Source organism: Lissotriton vulgaris, chromosome 6 (assembly GCF_964263255.1).
Source record: "Lissotriton vulgaris chromosome 6, aLisVul1.2, whole genome shotgun sequence".
Classification (NCBI taxonomy): domain Eukaryota; kingdom Metazoa; phylum Chordata; class Amphibia; order Caudata; family Salamandridae; genus Lissotriton; species Lissotriton vulgaris.
This window is the reverse complement of record NC_141694.1, coordinates 1,846,664,251-1,846,681,822: the sequence shown is the minus strand read 5'-3', so window position 1 is coordinate 1,846,681,822 and position 17,572 is coordinate 1,846,664,251. Positions and strand designations below refer to the sequence as shown.

The following is a 17,572-nucleotide window of genomic DNA, read 5'->3' as shown; positions in this document are numbered from 1 at the left end:
GGGACCACTGACGCATATCACTCTCTGGGACCACTGACGCATATCACTCTCTGGGACCACTGATGCGTCTCACTCTCTGGGGCCACTGATGCATATCACTCTCTGGGACCGCTGACGCATATCACTCTCTGGGACCACTGACACGTATCACTCTCTGGGACCACTGACGCATATCACTCTATGGGACCACTGACACGTATCACTCCCTGGGACCACTGATTCGTATCACTCCATGGGACCACTGACACGTATCACTTTCTGGGACCACTGATTCGTATCACTCTCTGGGACCACTGACGCATATCACTCTCTGGGACCACTGACGCATATCACTCTCTGGGACCACTGACGCATATCACTCTCTGGGATCACTGACGCATATCACTCTCTGGGACCACTGACGCGTATCACTCTCTGGGACCACTGACGCGTATCACTCTCTGGGACCACTGACGCGTATCACTCTCTGGGACCACTGATGCTATCACTCTCTGGGACCACTGATGCGTATCACTCTCTGGGACCACTGATGCGTATCACTCTCTGGGACCACTGATTCGTATCACTCTCTGGGACCACTGATTCGTATCACTCTCTGGGACCACTGATTCGTATCACTCTCTGGGACCACTGACGCATATCACTCTCTGGGACCACTGACGCATATCACTCTCTGGGACCACTGACGCATATCACTCTCTGGGACCACTGACGCCTATCACTCTCTGGGACCACTGACGCGTATCACTCTCTGGGACCACTGACGCGTATCACTCTCTGGGACCACTGACGCGTATCACTCTCTGGGACCACTGACGCGTTTCACTCTCTGGGACCACTGATTCGTATCACCCTCTGGTACCACTGACGCCTATCACTCTCTGGGACCACTGACGCGTATCACTCTCTGGGACCACTGACGCGTATCACTCTCTGGGACCACTGATGCGCCTTACTCTCAGAGGTTATGGAAGCATGTTGTGTCTTGGGCCATTGCTGTCTGCAGCAATCAATACTAATTGCTATCTGCGGCCATTGATACATTTACTGCCCGGGGCCACTGACCTATGCCCTGTCTTAGTTGACTGATGCATGTGAGGCCTGGGACCACTAATGTATAAATTGTCTGAACCATTAAACCAAATACCGCTTGAGGCCATTGATACACATATTCTCTAGAGCAGCGGTTCTTAAAGTGTGTCCCAGGGACCCCTGGGGATCCACAAAGCCTACTCAGGGAGTTGATACCTGCTTAGAAAATTAAATATTATTAACAGATTAGTAAAGTGCATACAAATAAAAAGCAGTGTCAAACTGAAAATTAAAAAAAGTTCTGTAAATGTGAAGGAATTCAAAATTGGAGGCTTAAAATGTAGTTGATTTCCTCTAATTGATTCTTTAGAGAGTGCAAGTGCAGCAAATGGAATATAGTATAGACAACGGGTTGCCTTAATTGAATTTATAAAAGTTCCAAAATTTTCATAAAAATTAGATTTTTTTTCTTGATATTTGTTTGTAAATTAAATAAAATATGTAATCATTTGTGTAATCTTTTGTGGTTCAAATCATTGAAATTGCTTAGGCTGCGGTCCTCGGCTTCCAGTAATGACTTAACGGGGGTTCCCAGATTCAAATAATTATTCAGTGGGGGTCTCTGGACTCCAGTAATCATTATGTGGGGGTCCACAGAAGTCAAAAGGTTAAGAACCACTGCTCTAAAACCAATAATGCTGACACTGTCTGTGGTGATGTTTGCCTCTTTGAATGTGATCATTTTTGCACATTTAATACGGACACCTTCATGAATTTTCCAGTTAGTGTCATATGTTGCATCTATTTTGTAGGTCTAGAAGGGCAGCGCATGCGCTGCTCTGCGAGGCATGCTGTATTCAGGTATAGAATACAAGCTCCGCCCATTTCCTGCGCATCTTTTCAATTGGCTCCTGTTACTGTCCTTTCAAAATCGTTGCTTTTGATTGATAAATAGGCTTAGTAGTACCTCCTTGGTACCGCCTTGTCCGCATTTGTAACCTCCCATGAGGACTGGACTTTTTACTTGTATAGTTACAGTCTGCTTAATCGAAGCTGTGAGCACTATTTTCTTTAATGATCTAACACACAGCTTGTTGGTGACACACCTTTTTGTGAAAAAAAATTCAGGGACACAGTAACACGAGGGGGGTGGTTTGCATGGTTAAATTGACGCACCGGCAGTGGCGGCTGGTGACATTTGAAAGTGGTGTGGCGTAAAATGAAAATCGTACTGCACCGTAGGGAGCGAGCGTAGCGAGCGAGCCCGAACCCCTTAAGGAGTGTTCGGGGGGAATTCCCCCCGAGAAAATTTTGAAAAAAGAGTTGACAAATGGTGCATTTTCATGCAAATTTGTGAAAGCAGGAAGGTTAATAAAGCAATTGTGAAAGTGCAGTTATTACATTAATAAAGTGGTGTCATATAACATAGGTAGCTGCTTATTCATCTTCATCATAACCACAGAGCTTCATAACAGACTTTGAAACACAATGCATTGCTGAGTACCTCACAGATGTATTTTAATAACAAACAAATAAACAGGACGCCAACTAGCAGCATTTAAATAGAGTGTTCACTTTTTGTAATGAAAATCAGCACGTCTGTTTTTCATGGAAGCAAACTTCTCAATGACTTGAACATTGAAGTCTGGTATTCTTTTAACTAACTCACTCTCTATGGAAAGCATTGCTAAGGCATTCAGCCTGTCCTGAATCATGGTATTTCTCAGGAATGTTTTAATTCTATTCAAAGCGGAAAAAGAACGTTCCGCCTCTGCTGTTGTCATCGGTGTGGTGATGAGTATTTTTAATAAAGTCACTGTTTCTGTTAGTGTGTTTTGCATGTTAAGGTTCAGAATTAAAGCAAGCAAATTAATGGCATTAGTTGCCTGCCGGTATACATGCATTCCATACAGTACAGTTAGTTCTGTTCTCAGATCCTCTTTGTTGAGCATAGGGTAAGCTTCCACAGCGGTATTCAGTGCTTGCTCAGGGAAGGAAATATCATATTTAGCAAACAGATCACTTCTTAGTAATGTGGCACTCACCAAATGCTTTTAAAAAGAAAAGCGTTCCTTTGCCTGCATAATTATAGTGTCACATATCTCTTAGGAAATTCGGACTAGACTGCTGATGTCTTTTCTGCGGTTAGAGAAAGTAGAATCATTTGGCAGTTTGCTGTCTAACTTGTCAACCTCTTCTCTGACTTTCGTTATGCTTGTGACAAAGTCGTTGATAGCTGTTTCCACATGGATAGTATCTATTTCACGTTTTTGTAACGTTTCATACAGTATTTCAACTTTTAGCATTATTTCAAAAAACAAAAACAGCAAAAACTGAAACTCCCTGTCTTGCAGTGTTCTAGCAAAGCCACGGGCCTCATTCCGGTTTTTGTAGTCAAACTCTTGATCGGCTTCTATGGTGTCAAAACATTTCTCAAGATCAACCCTATATTGGTATATTAGGCAGATTGTACGGATGTGAAAATTCCAACGAGTTGGGCCTCCCTTTGGAATCCTTCTATTAACAATGGTATGAAGTACCTCCGTTCTTTTGGGGGAGCGTGAGAAGAATGCTGCCATTCCTCCTACATCCAGGAAGAATATCTTTGCCTCAGAGATCTTTCCTACAGATTGTTGCATAATCAGATTTAGTTGGTGGGCATAACAGTGCACGAAATGGGCATTAGGGTACACATCTTTAATTTTTTTTTGTACTCCACCGGAGGTTCCACTCATTACTGCAGCACCATCGTAGCTTTGTGCAATCAGTTTTTGTTTTTGAGGCTGCTCTGGAAAAATGAAGTTTAGTTCCTGTAGAATAACTGAAGAAATGCTTTCTGCACAAGCGTCTTTTAAATGGGTGAATCCATAGAAGCTTTCCACAACTTTGTTGTCACTGTCTAGGTACCGAAAGACCAATACTGACTGTGTATTCGTGGCCACATCAGTGGTGTCATCAGCCTGAATAGCCACAAAGTCTGTGTTTTTCAGCTGTTGTACGATAGTGCTTTTTACAATCTCTAGCATGCACTCAAGCAGTTCATTTTGTATGATTTTCGAGGTGCCCTTGAGGACTGTAGCACTTGATAGATGTGCTTCGAATACATGGTCTATGCTTGCTATTAAGTCCACAAGCCCTAAGAATATACCAGGATTTGCAGAGCCTTCCGATTCATCATGCCCTCGTAAAGCCAGTTCAAAATCACCACAGAAACGAATACAGTCAATGATTTTTGATAGCACGTGTCGATTCCTATCAACTGCTTCATTGTGCTTCCGTATATTTGTTTGGTAGGCCTCGCTTATGTGGGCTTCAATCGGTTTATCTCCCAACATTCCCAGTCTTGTCAGATTTTCCATATGTGTTTTCGTGTGTGCATGCTTCTTTACTTTATCTGACAAATGTTTTAAGTCTTTCACTCCTTTTTTGGTCCAAGGAGTTTCACCACCAAACAGCAGGCAGGGGAAGCAGAACAGAGTATTTGTTGAAGGACATCCTGTAAGCCAATCAACTTTTTTGTACCAGGTGTTTGTGAAAGAACGTGTGTAAAGCTTCCCTCTGTCTAGGGAACTTTGTGGTAGGTTTAGGTCTGGCCGGTGAGGTCCTAATTGTTTTACAATTAGTTTGTCTTCACGTTTCAGTCCAACGAACGGCTTTGCAAGTAGATGCTCTACTGTATTCATGGTGTTACCAATGTTAGTGTTACCTGTCAATAATCAAAGAACAACGTATGAGGTTTGGTGCATGTATTTAGACGGCACTCACCATGTACACAACTTACATAGCCCTTGACTACTAGAATGTAAAATATAGCAGCAGTGTCCTTACCTTAAACACTGGGGTTGTTGGCTGTGTTGTAGCGGAAAAGGAGGTTGGCGTCTCTTCTTCTTTGCTTGATTTGCCCAAAAATTAGTTTGGAAGCCTGAGGCTTTACCAAATGCTGAAAAGCAAATACAACAAAATGTAGTTGTGTCAACCAAACACACAGACTTTTAACAAAAGCATTCAAACTGTAAAATATGGGCAGGCATGTACAGTGGTGTAACGCAAAATGAGCCCCCCCTGTAGCACGTAGTTAGCGGTTAATCTATAAATTATAGAGGTAAAATCTTCTCCAGTGAAAATTAATCTTCCTTTGAAACAATACATGCACTATGGAAAATATGCAACAAATACAAATTCAAAGGAAGACTGAAAACTGGTATTTTGTTGTTTTTGTCATTGCATCCAGATATATGATACATAAGTAACATCATACTTACAAGAAGTCAGGACTACTGGCTTTGTCGATGGTTGTTAGTTGCAAAAGATAAATAAGCAGCAACTGTGGCTTGTATATAACAATGAAAAAGCTTCCACATAAAGCCCTGGTGACACCACGACAATGTTGCTGCCCCTCCAAAATTGAAAATAGGCTAATTCTTTACACAAAACATGCACAAATACTGCTTGCTGGCTTACATTATTTCCCAGTATATTCAGGTAGAAGGGACATTATTCTGTACAATAGCCACCTGTTACTGATTTCTCTGTAAGGGTTCGTTATATATCGCCCTGTATGAGTCATATTCCTGCAAAATGTCACTTGTCTCACTGGCTCAATCACTTGCCGTTAAAATACATTCTATTTCGTCCATACCTCACACGTATCCCCTTCTTAAGGAGATATTCTCCCCACAATGTCACATTTTGTCTGCAATCACTTCTTGCTATAGTAGGTGACAGCCACCCCACGGTGAGGTCCCTTTACTCTCCTGCAGGGTGCCTTAGTCCTCCAGCAGGATCTATGTTTCCTCCATCAGGCCTGGTCACATCTCCATAGGACCCACACACCCCCTGTAGAACCCACTCACTTTCACATAAGGCCTTCAGGAGAGTCTCTTCTTGCTCAGGCAGTCTGTTCTCCCACCACTACCTACTCTTTGGAACAGCATTTACACTACTGCAGATATTCTGAAGCCCGACAATTTCTGTGAGTCTGACACAACTACGCAGGAGGCCGACAACTGTTTAGAAAATTAAGTATTATTAGACAAATTAATGAATCATTTATGCTATAACAAGCAAAATTTAAAATGTAAGAGTCTGTAAATGTGAGGGAATTTAAAACAGGAGGCTAAATTTGAAGTTTATATCCTCAACTTGATTCATGGGAGCACGGTGAGTACAGGAAGGAGAATCTAGTATGGGTGATTGGTGGCCTGATGGAAGCACTGGTATGCGACGACAAAAAAGAGACTATGCACAAGGAGCAAAAACAACAAGGTGATATTCTACAGTCTAGCATACCACTTCTCCTTTTGCAAATAAAATCCGTTTTGAAAAGCTCAAACTTGCCTATTAAATTGACTTTTGTAATTTGTTTTTTATATATTTTGTGAATAAAACAAAATATTTCACATTTCGTGTTTCTTGCACTCGTCTCTATATTTTTTATACTAGTTTCTTTATTTTTGTGTGTGGCTTTCACATTTAAATCAGACATTAGCCTAATAAAGGCTTAAGCAATTGTTAAAAATAGAAACGCAGTACTAGTCATCTGTGGTGACACTTTGTGTACATTGATTGTTTAATTTTTGATAATATGAGTAAATTTAATTCTCGAAGTGCCATCAGACACAGAGTGAAGAGTCACGCACATTGTACATTCTTGACATCAAAGACAGCTCATCATTAGCACGGGAAATCTCACGAAATAGTGCCCGCCCAGCCAATCAGAAAAGAGGCCGCCTTTTCGAACAGCTTTGAAATCCAAGGGGCTCTTTTCAAGGTTTTTCCTTGCCACCTGTCTTAATCAACGTTTGCAGGTGCATTACTTGCCTTACTCCACGCTCCCCTTACCCTCAGTAAGCAAAATATGAGATGTATGCATGGTTTACTGCTGCTAGACACACAAATGCGACTTACAATAAACAAGGCACACAAACACAGCCTCGTTACTAAAAGACCAACCTGGAAAGGAGCACGTATGTGTCTTAAAACGCGCGTATGTATTCTTTGGATGGTTTTTGCTCCTGTTCCCTAAGCTTGGTCACAAGTCGGCGAACAACGCTTAAAACACTCACCCACGCCACTGCTGCATTCCCAAGGATAGGCGTTTGCAAGGGTGTCAAAGGTACAAGGCACGAACACGTGCACAGATGAGACAGATCTTAATACGTAAAAGGGACTCCAAAATATACAAAGCTTTCCCTATAAACAAATGCGGGGAACTGGGAGCGTGCAAACAAAATATGAAATGCCAATAAATATACTCTAAACAAACAAGTGTATGCGTGTGAGGGTGAGGGGGTATCCGATTGAATAACAGTGTAAACTTGGGTTCAAGAAGCGAAAAATCATAGAAAGATGGAAAATAAACCAGCAAATAGCACTCGACAATAAAAAACGATTCCTGGTAACATGCATGGAACGTCCTCACTGCACCAGCCTCAAGAATCCAGAAATATTTCTAACACGTACACTGCCACGAATGACGTTCCTATCTGATGGCACAAATGGCTGAAACCGAGGGACACAGCATTAACTTCGCTGTATTTATTTACATCAGCCTCTTTTAAAGGGGGTTTCCCTCTGTGGGTGGGTTTACGTACAGCAAGAAACTTGCCTCCTTTCTTTCCTACCTTAGCACACTGGCTGGGCAACTGGGCATGGCTAGTCAGGCAGGGCCCAGGGCTGGTAATAATGTAAATTATGACAGCAGGCGACGGACCTCGGATGGTTCTTCTAAGCGTAGCGTGGCAGCTGGGTCGACTCTGACCTGGGATCGGATCTCGGCAAATGCGCACTTTTAATTGAAGAGGCTAGCCCGGGGCCCGCGTGTGCGCACTTCACAGCAGTTCAGTTGCACACCATTGAACCTCTGAGGCCCGGCCGTGGCCCCTATAGCGCGACCCCCCCACAACCCTGTGTCATGCACGGCCCTTGCCGAGGCGTGTGCACCCTTTAATTTGACGTCGGGTGTGCTGTGCCGTCTGAACTGCGCACCAAATCGTATCATGATAATAAAGAGGGCTGCGGGGGCCTGTGTTACGCCCCTGGGCAAGACCCAGAACAAGTCATCAAGTCTCCCAGCTGCTGCCGCACTTGTCTTTCGGCTGGATGATGATCTCCTCCTCCGCTCGTATAAATACCAGATTGAGATTTCATTTTGGAATTGAATAACTGATTGACAGTTGGCACTCAGTCTCACGGTAACACCGACCTCTTCTAGGTCGCATCCCTAAGCTACAATTCGGTGCAGGTGGAAGACTAGGGGGCAAAGACCAGGCGGGTGCCAGCCTTAGTCGTGCCGACTGCCGAACTGAAACTTCCTCCATGATGAGGGGGTTAGGCCTTGCTTTAGCAGCTTCAATCATCTCTCATCAACCTCTCCCCAGCCCTCACACACCTTGCTGCGACACGTACCTAGTGATGCGTCGTCGTCACGTCACAGTGTGACTGTGTACTACTGTAGTGGTCGGTCGACGATGGTCAGTAGTATTCTGTACTTCTGTGCTCAGTGCTCACTCAGTGTTACACTCCTCCGTCCTCGAGTCCACGTGCTCTCGTGTGCAGACTCACACTGAGATGGGGTCGGATGATGAGGTGCCTGTGGGCCGGCCCGATTTGCCCAGCAACTGAAGGATTGTCCAATCACTGAATGACTGAACAGTGTTCAGCCATTCAGTGATTGGGCATTGCACCGTTGGACGCTCCCACCCCCGCTGCCGCGGTGCAACACTAGACTGCTGCTGTCAACTTAAGGCAGGCCAGCAAGCACACAAGAACTCAGCACTAGCCAATCCTGACGCTGCTCTCTTCAGAGGAGGGCTGCTCTCTAAAGAGAGCAGCGTCAGGATTGGTATGAGCACGAAAAAAACGTTGCCCCCTTTTCAACCACTGAAGTCTGTGGCATGAGGCAAACACCGTACTCAGCGGTGCTTGCTTTTCAAATGCCATAGGCTTCAGTAGTTGAAGAAAGGCAGCCGGGAAAACACCACATGCGCAGTGTGGTGCGACCGTCACCGTGGTACTGTGTGAGTCAGCGCCTGTCCCAGTGTCACATGATCGTGACTTTCATTAATGACGTGGGTGGTGCGGGGCCGCAGCGCGATGGTGCGCATTTAAATGTAAACAAAACTAATCTGAGACTGTGCGGAGTGTGCCGAAAATTATTAGTGCCCCACTGCCCCTACGGTAAAACCGCCACTGTGCACCGGCAGCCCAAGGGACATGTAAATAGGCCCCTAACTGTGTAACACACAACCCCCCACACACAAACACAACGCCACACACACACACACAACCCCACACACAAACAGCCCCACACACACACAACCCCACACACACAACCCCACACACCCCCCCCACACCCACACAACCCCACACACACACACAACCCCCCACACACACAACCCCCCACACACACAACCCCACACACACAACCCCACATACACACAACCTCAAACACACAACCCCACACACACAACCCCACACACACACACAACCCCACACACACAACCCTACACACACCCACACAACCCCACACACAACCCCACCCACACAACCCCACACACACGCAACCCCACCCACATACAACCTCACATTCGAATGTATTTTTTTTTATATAGCGGAAACTCGACTCGAAGGTGTCAGAGCACTTTACACGAGCACCAGTTACGTTACATTCATTTTAGGCACCGGGAGATTAGGTGATTTGCCCAAAATCACAGGATTCTCGGCTGCTCTAGCCGTTAGGACACATCCTCTCCCCTGTGGCAGCCATTAACAGGAGGAGGGAGGTGCGCGGTGACGGTAATTAATAATATTCAGGTGTAACTCCTTGTGACGCCCAGGGTTACTCTAGATGGGGTGAATGCGCCGCTCTCATTACATTCCTGGATACTAGGATGGCGGTACTGAGTTGCTCGGAGGTACTCGATCGACCTCTAATGAACATCCCGCTCGCTCCTCAATGTGCAAGGTGCACCGACGCCACGTACTTCCGTGGAAATATCCCACTCCGCACTATAGGCACTTAGATTCCACAAGTGGGTCTCACTGAAACACACTGAGGGTTTTTCATTAAATAGCCGTCTAAACACTCGTTTACAATTGAACTATAAGCTATTTCCCCTTATTCTCAGGATACTGGGAGCGAGTTCCTGACCACGAGGCTCCGGTCCGCAGCTGCTCCGCCTTCCACCTTGCACTTCGAAATCACTGAGTGAGGGGGCTAGAGTCGCATTCCCCTAATATCGGCCGGCAGGCAGACGTCATTGCATCGCATCGCACGACACACCTACGTATGGGTCGGATCACAGTAACGTGTCGCGCCACACAGTTTGGAAAGCTGTGACCTAACATTATTCCACCCACAACGTGCTTTCCTGCAAGGCAGCACGCCACCCGCTTTTATATTTTTATTAGTAATGTATTTATTTAATTTACAGCACGGTCTGCTATAACTATAGTGGCCATACTTATTTATTTATTTAGTTTACAGCGCAGTCGGCTTTCAGTACAGTGGCCATGCTTATTTACTTAATTTATAGAGCGGTCTGCTTTCGGCAGTTTAGTGGCCGCGCTACAGATTCTTTCTTTATTTTGTGTTTTTGGGTGAAAGTGCCCTATACCGGGCTTTCCTGTTAATGTTGGCAGTGCCCCTTTCTTTAGACGCTGCTCACTGTAACCTGAATACGGTGAGCAGCATCTAAAGAAAGGGGCGTGGCATACATTAAAGTGGTCTCGCATTTTCAAGAGTTTGAGGTATTGGTAGTATAAATAATAATGCCTTTTATATGTGTGTTGCTTTTAAAAACACATAAATAAAAGACATTCAGGTAGGTTCATCAAGCATTTTTGCGAGCGCAAACGGTACGAATCGCAAAATTCGCCCGTTTGCGCCCGCAAAAATGGCATTTGAGATTCATCAATGGTTCATGAACTCGCAATTTGACAATTCGCAAAAAATTGCGAATTATCAAATTGCAATCGCATTTAAGGAATCTCAATTTGAGATTCCTTAAATGCTATTCATGAACCTTTTAAAATTTGCGAATTCGCAATTTCTTGCCGCTATTTACCGCAAAGTCTGACTTCGTGGTAAATAGCGAAAACTTAGAAAAATGCACTTTAGTGCATTTTTCTAAGTGGTATGTTACACACACACATGTCCTTTGGACATGTGTGTGCGCAACATCAGGCTACATTTCCATTTCAGGGGTGCTACAGGGTGTCCTTTGGACACCCCTGGCACCCTTGAAATTGCATTCTTATTTGCGATTAGCAAATTGCTAATCGCAAATAAGGATTGACTCCCCATTCATTCCTATGGGCCTTTAGGCCCATAGGAATGAATGGGGAGTTATTCCTTATTTGCGATTAGCATTTGCTAATCGCAAATAAGGAGGCTGTAGGAATCGCAATTTATTTTGCAATTTCTACATGAATCCCGATTGGTGAGTCCTTAATAGCGATTCCTTAATAATCGCTATTAAGGACTCGCAAATCGGAACATTGATGAATCTGGCTGCAATAGCTTAAACCCTCACAAATGCGAGACCTATTGCATTGAAAATGCTTGTTTAGTGAATTGTCGGTCTTGTTTTAACTAAGTTACTACTTTCATTGATGTCTCTCCCTGTCATGCTTTTAGATTCTGCATACAAAAGTTACACCTAGGAACACTTAATGTCACGCATACTTGGCAGCCATGATTGAGGACCCAGTTGGCCTTGGTACAACCAATTCCTGGCAATTGACACTTCAATCGACTCTCATGATGAGTCAGAGAGGACACGCCTCTTACGGTGAGTCAGAAAGGACACGCCTCTCGCTATGAGTCAGAGAGGACATGCATCTGATGCAATCGTACATGGTTATCCATGATAAAGAGCCTGGACTATTCCTGAATAAGGGGACGTCGGTGATTGGATATGTTATGTGAATTTGTAGAGCACGGCTAATCACCTGTAAGGTTATCCAGGCACTGGGTATGTGCATGCATGAGCCGACATGGAGCAATCAGACTTTCCCTACATTTAGTTTTTTGCTGCCTGAAGGAACTTACCATGTCTCCTTCACCAAGCTACTAGAACAAAAGGTTGCTATTACCACCCTACCACCACCGTCTATGGGCTGCGGTCCAACCATGGACTCTAGGTTCTATTTCTCCGGTCCAGGCAAGGCTGAGAAGCCTGCTCAATGCACTGGACAAGGATCCATGCTCGACTGTACCGTTTCGGCTCCAATCCTTGGCGGCCATATCACAGCCATCTGCAGGACACAACACTGGGCGCGAGTCGTAATATCCATGTATAGAATCTTTATAAGCAATGCCATGATGAGACAGAACTGTGAGAGGGCATCTTTTGAGAGGACCCGCTTGTAGCTGATTGGTGGGTGGATATCTCTCAACACATTTGACATCCTATAGACTTCTATCAAGTTAGCAATGGACTGCACCTCTGTGAACAGCACTCACTTCATAGCAGGTCCTCAGACTGCAAGCCTTCACCTGGACCTGTGCACAGACAGAGAAGAAAGACTGAATGCTTACTCTTGAAGGTCATCACCCTTGCCTGAGGAAATAATTGGCAGTAATACTGATGGCATCACTGTGGCATCACATGACATTTGGCCAGTCATGCCATGGGAAGTGATATGACCAGTGCTTTAAATGGGCTGGTACTCACCGGTACTGACTACCGGCACTTTTTTCTTTTCTTTCCTTAAGTACCGGCACTTTTCCTAGAAGGAAGAGAGTAACGGTACTCATGGGACATGACTTCAACCCAGGCAGCGCTTCCGTCATCCCTCCAGTGATACCTCTGCAGCACCTTTAACAAGCACTGCAGGGAGTTAATCACAGACACGGGAGCGCTTGTCACCAGGAACCAGCGTGAGCTGCTTTGGAAGTCTTCAGTGGTACAAAAGGGGGTGGTGATGGACGGAGCATCTGAGTCAATCAAACACTCACACCCAGTCAAAAGATTTGGGTTTAATCCATCACCGTTCTTTAGCCCACTCTGCCACCCCAGTTCAGACATGGCTATATGCAAATCAATCTGACCCTGTACCTCATGGGAACAGTCCAGCCCGAACTGCCAAGCCATGCCTTCCCTGGACCGGAAACAAGCTTCCGAGGACCGGTTTCTGGCACTCCAGCCGTCTTCAGCCCGGCTGGCCTGAATCCAGTGGCAAAGTGAGCAAGGGGCTCACGTCTGAGCATACCCTGCCACACTTATGGCGAACAAAAGTGGTACAAAAGGGGGTGGTGATGGACGGAGCATCTGAACCAATCAAACACTCACACCCAGTTAACAGATCTGGGTTTAATCCATCACCGTTCTTTAGCCCACTCTGCCACCCCAGTTCAGACATGGAAGTCTTCAGAGCGGGCGAGGGAGGGGGTCTGCAGAGTGGTTATCGGATCCATTGTTCTTTTCACAGTGGGGCTGAGAGGGGCTGAAAAATCAAATGGGTGGCGGGGGAGGGGGCACCGTTCTTACGCTTTTATTAAGCAAGTGCTTCACTGGCTGCCATTACAACTTGATTTATATTCCCAGAGTCCCTCTTCATTCTAAAACAGTATCTTGTTGTGAAATGTGTTATTTCTGTAAACTATGATAATGCCTCATACGAGTAACATTAACTCTTTCCAGAGTACACTCATGTAGAGGGACGACGAGGCACGGCTTTTTAAATTAGGAACGTCTTTATTTATATCGGATAAGGGCCAAGTGTATGTGTACCTGGTTGAGAAAACAAGTTGGAGGAAGGCACTGAACTCTGGCTGCTATTTCAGAATGAGTAACAGGAATGAACACAGCTCATTTGGAAGAACACACTCTTTGGATACCCTTCAATTTTACTTACATTATTATTTTTTTTAAACAAATGTTCATGAAATGCTCAATGTCACTGTTGCACAAATAAAAGACACACTCCACAAATAGACAAGCACCGTAGGCAAGCACAGTAGTGACGCACACAACACAGTAACGGATACATGCACACAAACGATAATGCACAGACATAGATGAGTGTATACTGCACAGATGTACACTCACCAAAGATTCATGCCCAAGCATGCACATTCAAACACTTGCGAAAACCACAAGCACGGAAACACAGCACACACATTCCATCGTTAGACACACACATACAACATGCACACATACAATTAAACACATACCAAACGCATACAAACTCACAAAAGAAATATGGAGCTTCTACTGGTCACCTTACAGTATCTTGCTGCGCCTTTCTTCACCGCATAACATTTCATGACGTCACATTTCCTTTATGGTTATCTTGATAAATAAATACCACCTATAGTGTGTGCTGTACAAACTGAGCAAAAGACACACAATTGGTGGACGGAATGCAGAACAAATCAAAACATTACTGTTTTTGTTGCATAGAACCTTGTGTTACCTGCCGGTCAAAAGTTAAGATCCTTGTAATATAGCTCAGTGAGTTATGACCCTGCAGCAAGGACCTGCCTGCAAACAAGAAGTCATGTGTTTAGAACCTCGCTGTTATTTCCTCAATCTTTTCTTATTTTAAAGATACTAAAAAGGCAACTTTGGGTAGTAATAAACACTTATCAGTAAGTGCCATATATATAGTTATTAGTGAGATAACTAATGGACATATACATCCGACATTCCAATAATGCGTGCAGATTTTGCGCATACAACCATGGCAAAGTCAAAAAGCTAACCCCGCCCCTTGTCCCACCTTAGCTCCTCCCTTAACTCCGCCCACTACTCCTTTTGGTGAGTACCTGCACTTATTTTTTTCCATTTAAAGCACTGGATATGGCATATGCTTTACAAATATTTGCCTTACAAGAGGCGCTGTCACGGGAAGGGGTAATAATGAAATGTATTTAAAATGCCCCAAATACCTGTAAAACTATTAAAATAACACTAGAAATGTCAATAAGTGAGATACTTTGCTTTAAATCTTACCACAACAGACATAAGCCCATCTTTCTACCCATAATCCATCATTCATTTGATGGGCAATTTAAATCCTAGACCCCATATCAGTGGTCCTCACGTGCAACAAGGAAGCACCTCCACACAGGATCAAAACAGCAACAACACCCTTCCAACCACGCACTCTACACGGTGTAGTGAGCTACCCATCCAGGCAAGCACTACGGCGCCCCCACATAGGGGTAGTAAGCGCTATTTAAATGTCACGGCGCAATACAGCTATTTTTCTTTAACATCAGTTTAGGCCACCAGCTCCAAGTGCCTCCATCCCTGGTTCCTGCAGTCACCATGCAGGCACACGTCAGCACTTTGTTTATATCTCTTTGTTCACCATGTCTTTTCTTTACGACTCTCCTGTGACCCGCTTCCCACGCTATCACATCACTCAGCGCCATCAGTTGAAATAAACTAAAGGACAACAGGTATATCTTAGGGGCGACATGACTCTATTGGAAGATAAATGAATGAAGGAAAATTCACAAAGTGGGAGAGGAGGTGGCCTAACGGCTAGCGCGGTCGACCTCGATTCTGGGGGACCAGGTTGGAGTGTCGGCAACGACGCTGAACATCCTGTGATTCTGGGCAAATCACTTAATCTCCCCGCGCCTAACAAAAAGGAATGTGTGTTCTCATGTAACGCAACTGGTGCTCTGTAAACCGCTCTGATACCCGATAACTGGTCAAGTTTGCGCTATATAAAACTCCGTAAAAAAATAAAAAGCGCTCCTTTGGGTTAGAACCGAGTTTTGACTCTTTTTTTGTCGCCATAAGGCTTGTTTAAGGGGAAGTCATCCTGTGCGTAGCTGACGTCAGGCGCATCCCTCCCTCCCAGAGTCTTCCTGTCTTCTGGGTCCTCTCCGATGTCTCCTGGTAATCTCCTGCCCCGATGACCTGCCGGTGTGCCCGTCTCTCTCAGTGACTGCGTGGAGGGGCCTTGGGTCCTCAGGCAAGGGAAATGAGACCCCTTACCCCTGGCGGGGCAGGAAAAAAAGAGCAATGGGACTCTCACACCTTGGTGCCACTGCACCTGCTGCACTAATCATAGCCATGCCCTCAACCTCTTGCCCCCCCTGCACCCTCCTGCTGCCACTGCACCTGCTGCACTAATAATAGCCGCACCCTCACCTTCTGCCACGGCACCTGCTGCACGAATGAGATCCACGCCCCTGGACACTCGTGTTCCTCACACACATGCTGCATCAGTTGCACCTGCAGACAGGGGCGGATTGGCAAGGCGGGCATTCGGGAATGGGCCGAAGGGCCGGTGCCTCAGTACCCTCTGTGGGCCGTTTTTTTTCTCCCCTGCCCAGTCCACAGAGAGTGGACTAGGAAAGGGGAGAAAAAAAACCGGCCCACAGAAGGCACGGAGACAGAGACTGAGAAAATGAAAGCAGCCTCGCTGTGCAGCCAGACAGCGATTGTCAGCTGTGGGCTCTCCTTCACCCCTGCCCTGCCAAGCAATCAAGCTGAGGCTGGGCTGGGGAGGGGTGATTGTTTGCAATAATCGGCCTCCCTGGGGGCCAGGTGCTTCTCAGGCCTTTGAGCCATTTGCACCTCGGCCCCCTGGCGCCCATGCAGCTCAGAAATGGTGTTAGTCTTAACACCTCGCCCACAGCCCTTCAAATTCAGGGCATAGTGGGCGAGGAAGAATGGGTCTTGCTGTGGGGGCCTGGTGATGTTTGGAATTTTTTTGTTTTATTTATTTATTTATGCGATTTTATATAGCACGGACTTTACCCGAAGGTGTCAGAGCGCTTCACACTAGGAACAGCAATAATACATGAGGAGAAAATTATAAGTGGACAAATTACAAAAGCAAACGTTAAGTTACATGAATCAAAAGTGACAATAGTGAGCACCCAAAATACAAGAGGTGCAAACGATACATTACAGGAGGAAAAAGAGATATGTGTGCAGGTTACAAAAGCGTACAAAATACAAGTAAAGGTATAATACTGCAATTAATGGCAGACACTCCAGCACAAGAACAAAGGTTACATAGGCAATGGTGGCACTTGTGCAAGTATCTAAAGCAAACAAAATGTAAGAGGTAGCAAACAGTGTGTTACAAGAGAAAAGTGACTTGTGCAAGTTACAAAAGGGTACCATACACAGGTACAAGGGTAATACTACAGTAAATGGTAAACACTCAAACTGCCAGAACACACTGGGAAGGCACTTCCCATGCACCAGCTTCACCTCAGCCTCCCCCCTGGCTACCTGGCTACCTGGCTACCTGGCTACCTTGGATGACCCAGAAAGCTGTGTTTTGTGCTGCCCTGCCAGGACATTTTCCCAAGGCCTGGAGGGTTGATTAATTTACTAATTGCAGAGGCCTTACCTCTGTTTGTGTGCTCCTGAGCTGAAGGTCTGGGGAGGGCTGAGTAGGTTAGTAATAGCAGGGGCTTTGCTGCTTTTCAGGTGCTCCTGTGCTGGAGGACTGGAATAATTTTGTGACAAAAAGGGGCCTTGCTATTTTTTTTAGTTGCTCAGCATGTGGGCCATTGTCACCTTGGCCCTGTGTCGTGTGCAAGAACAGTATCCTCCCA

At 45.4% G+C, this 17,572-nt stretch overlaps 2 protein-coding genes across 2 annotated transcripts in view; one reads left to right on the top strand and one right to left on the bottom strand.

Annotated features, from left to right (window-relative positions):
* Positions 1 to 17,572, top strand: part of TRIM54 (tripartite motif containing 54) — a 196,286-nt gene that overhangs the window by 25,978 nt on the left and 152,736 nt on the right. The window lies entirely within an intron of this gene.
* On the bottom strand, positions 2,526 to 4,973 carry LOC147709631 (zinc finger MYM-type protein 1-like). The gene is made up of 2 exons (XM_086928150.1): positions 4,861 to 4,973; positions 2,526 to 4,738 (listed from the first exon to the last, which is right to left on the bottom strand). The coding sequence occupies exon 2, from the start codon at positions 4,713 to 4,715 to the stop codon at positions 3,138 to 3,140; it is 1,578 nt and encodes a 525-aa protein (XP_086784276.1). The 5' UTR covers positions 4,716 to 4,738; positions 4,861 to 4,973; the 3' UTR covers positions 2,526 to 3,137.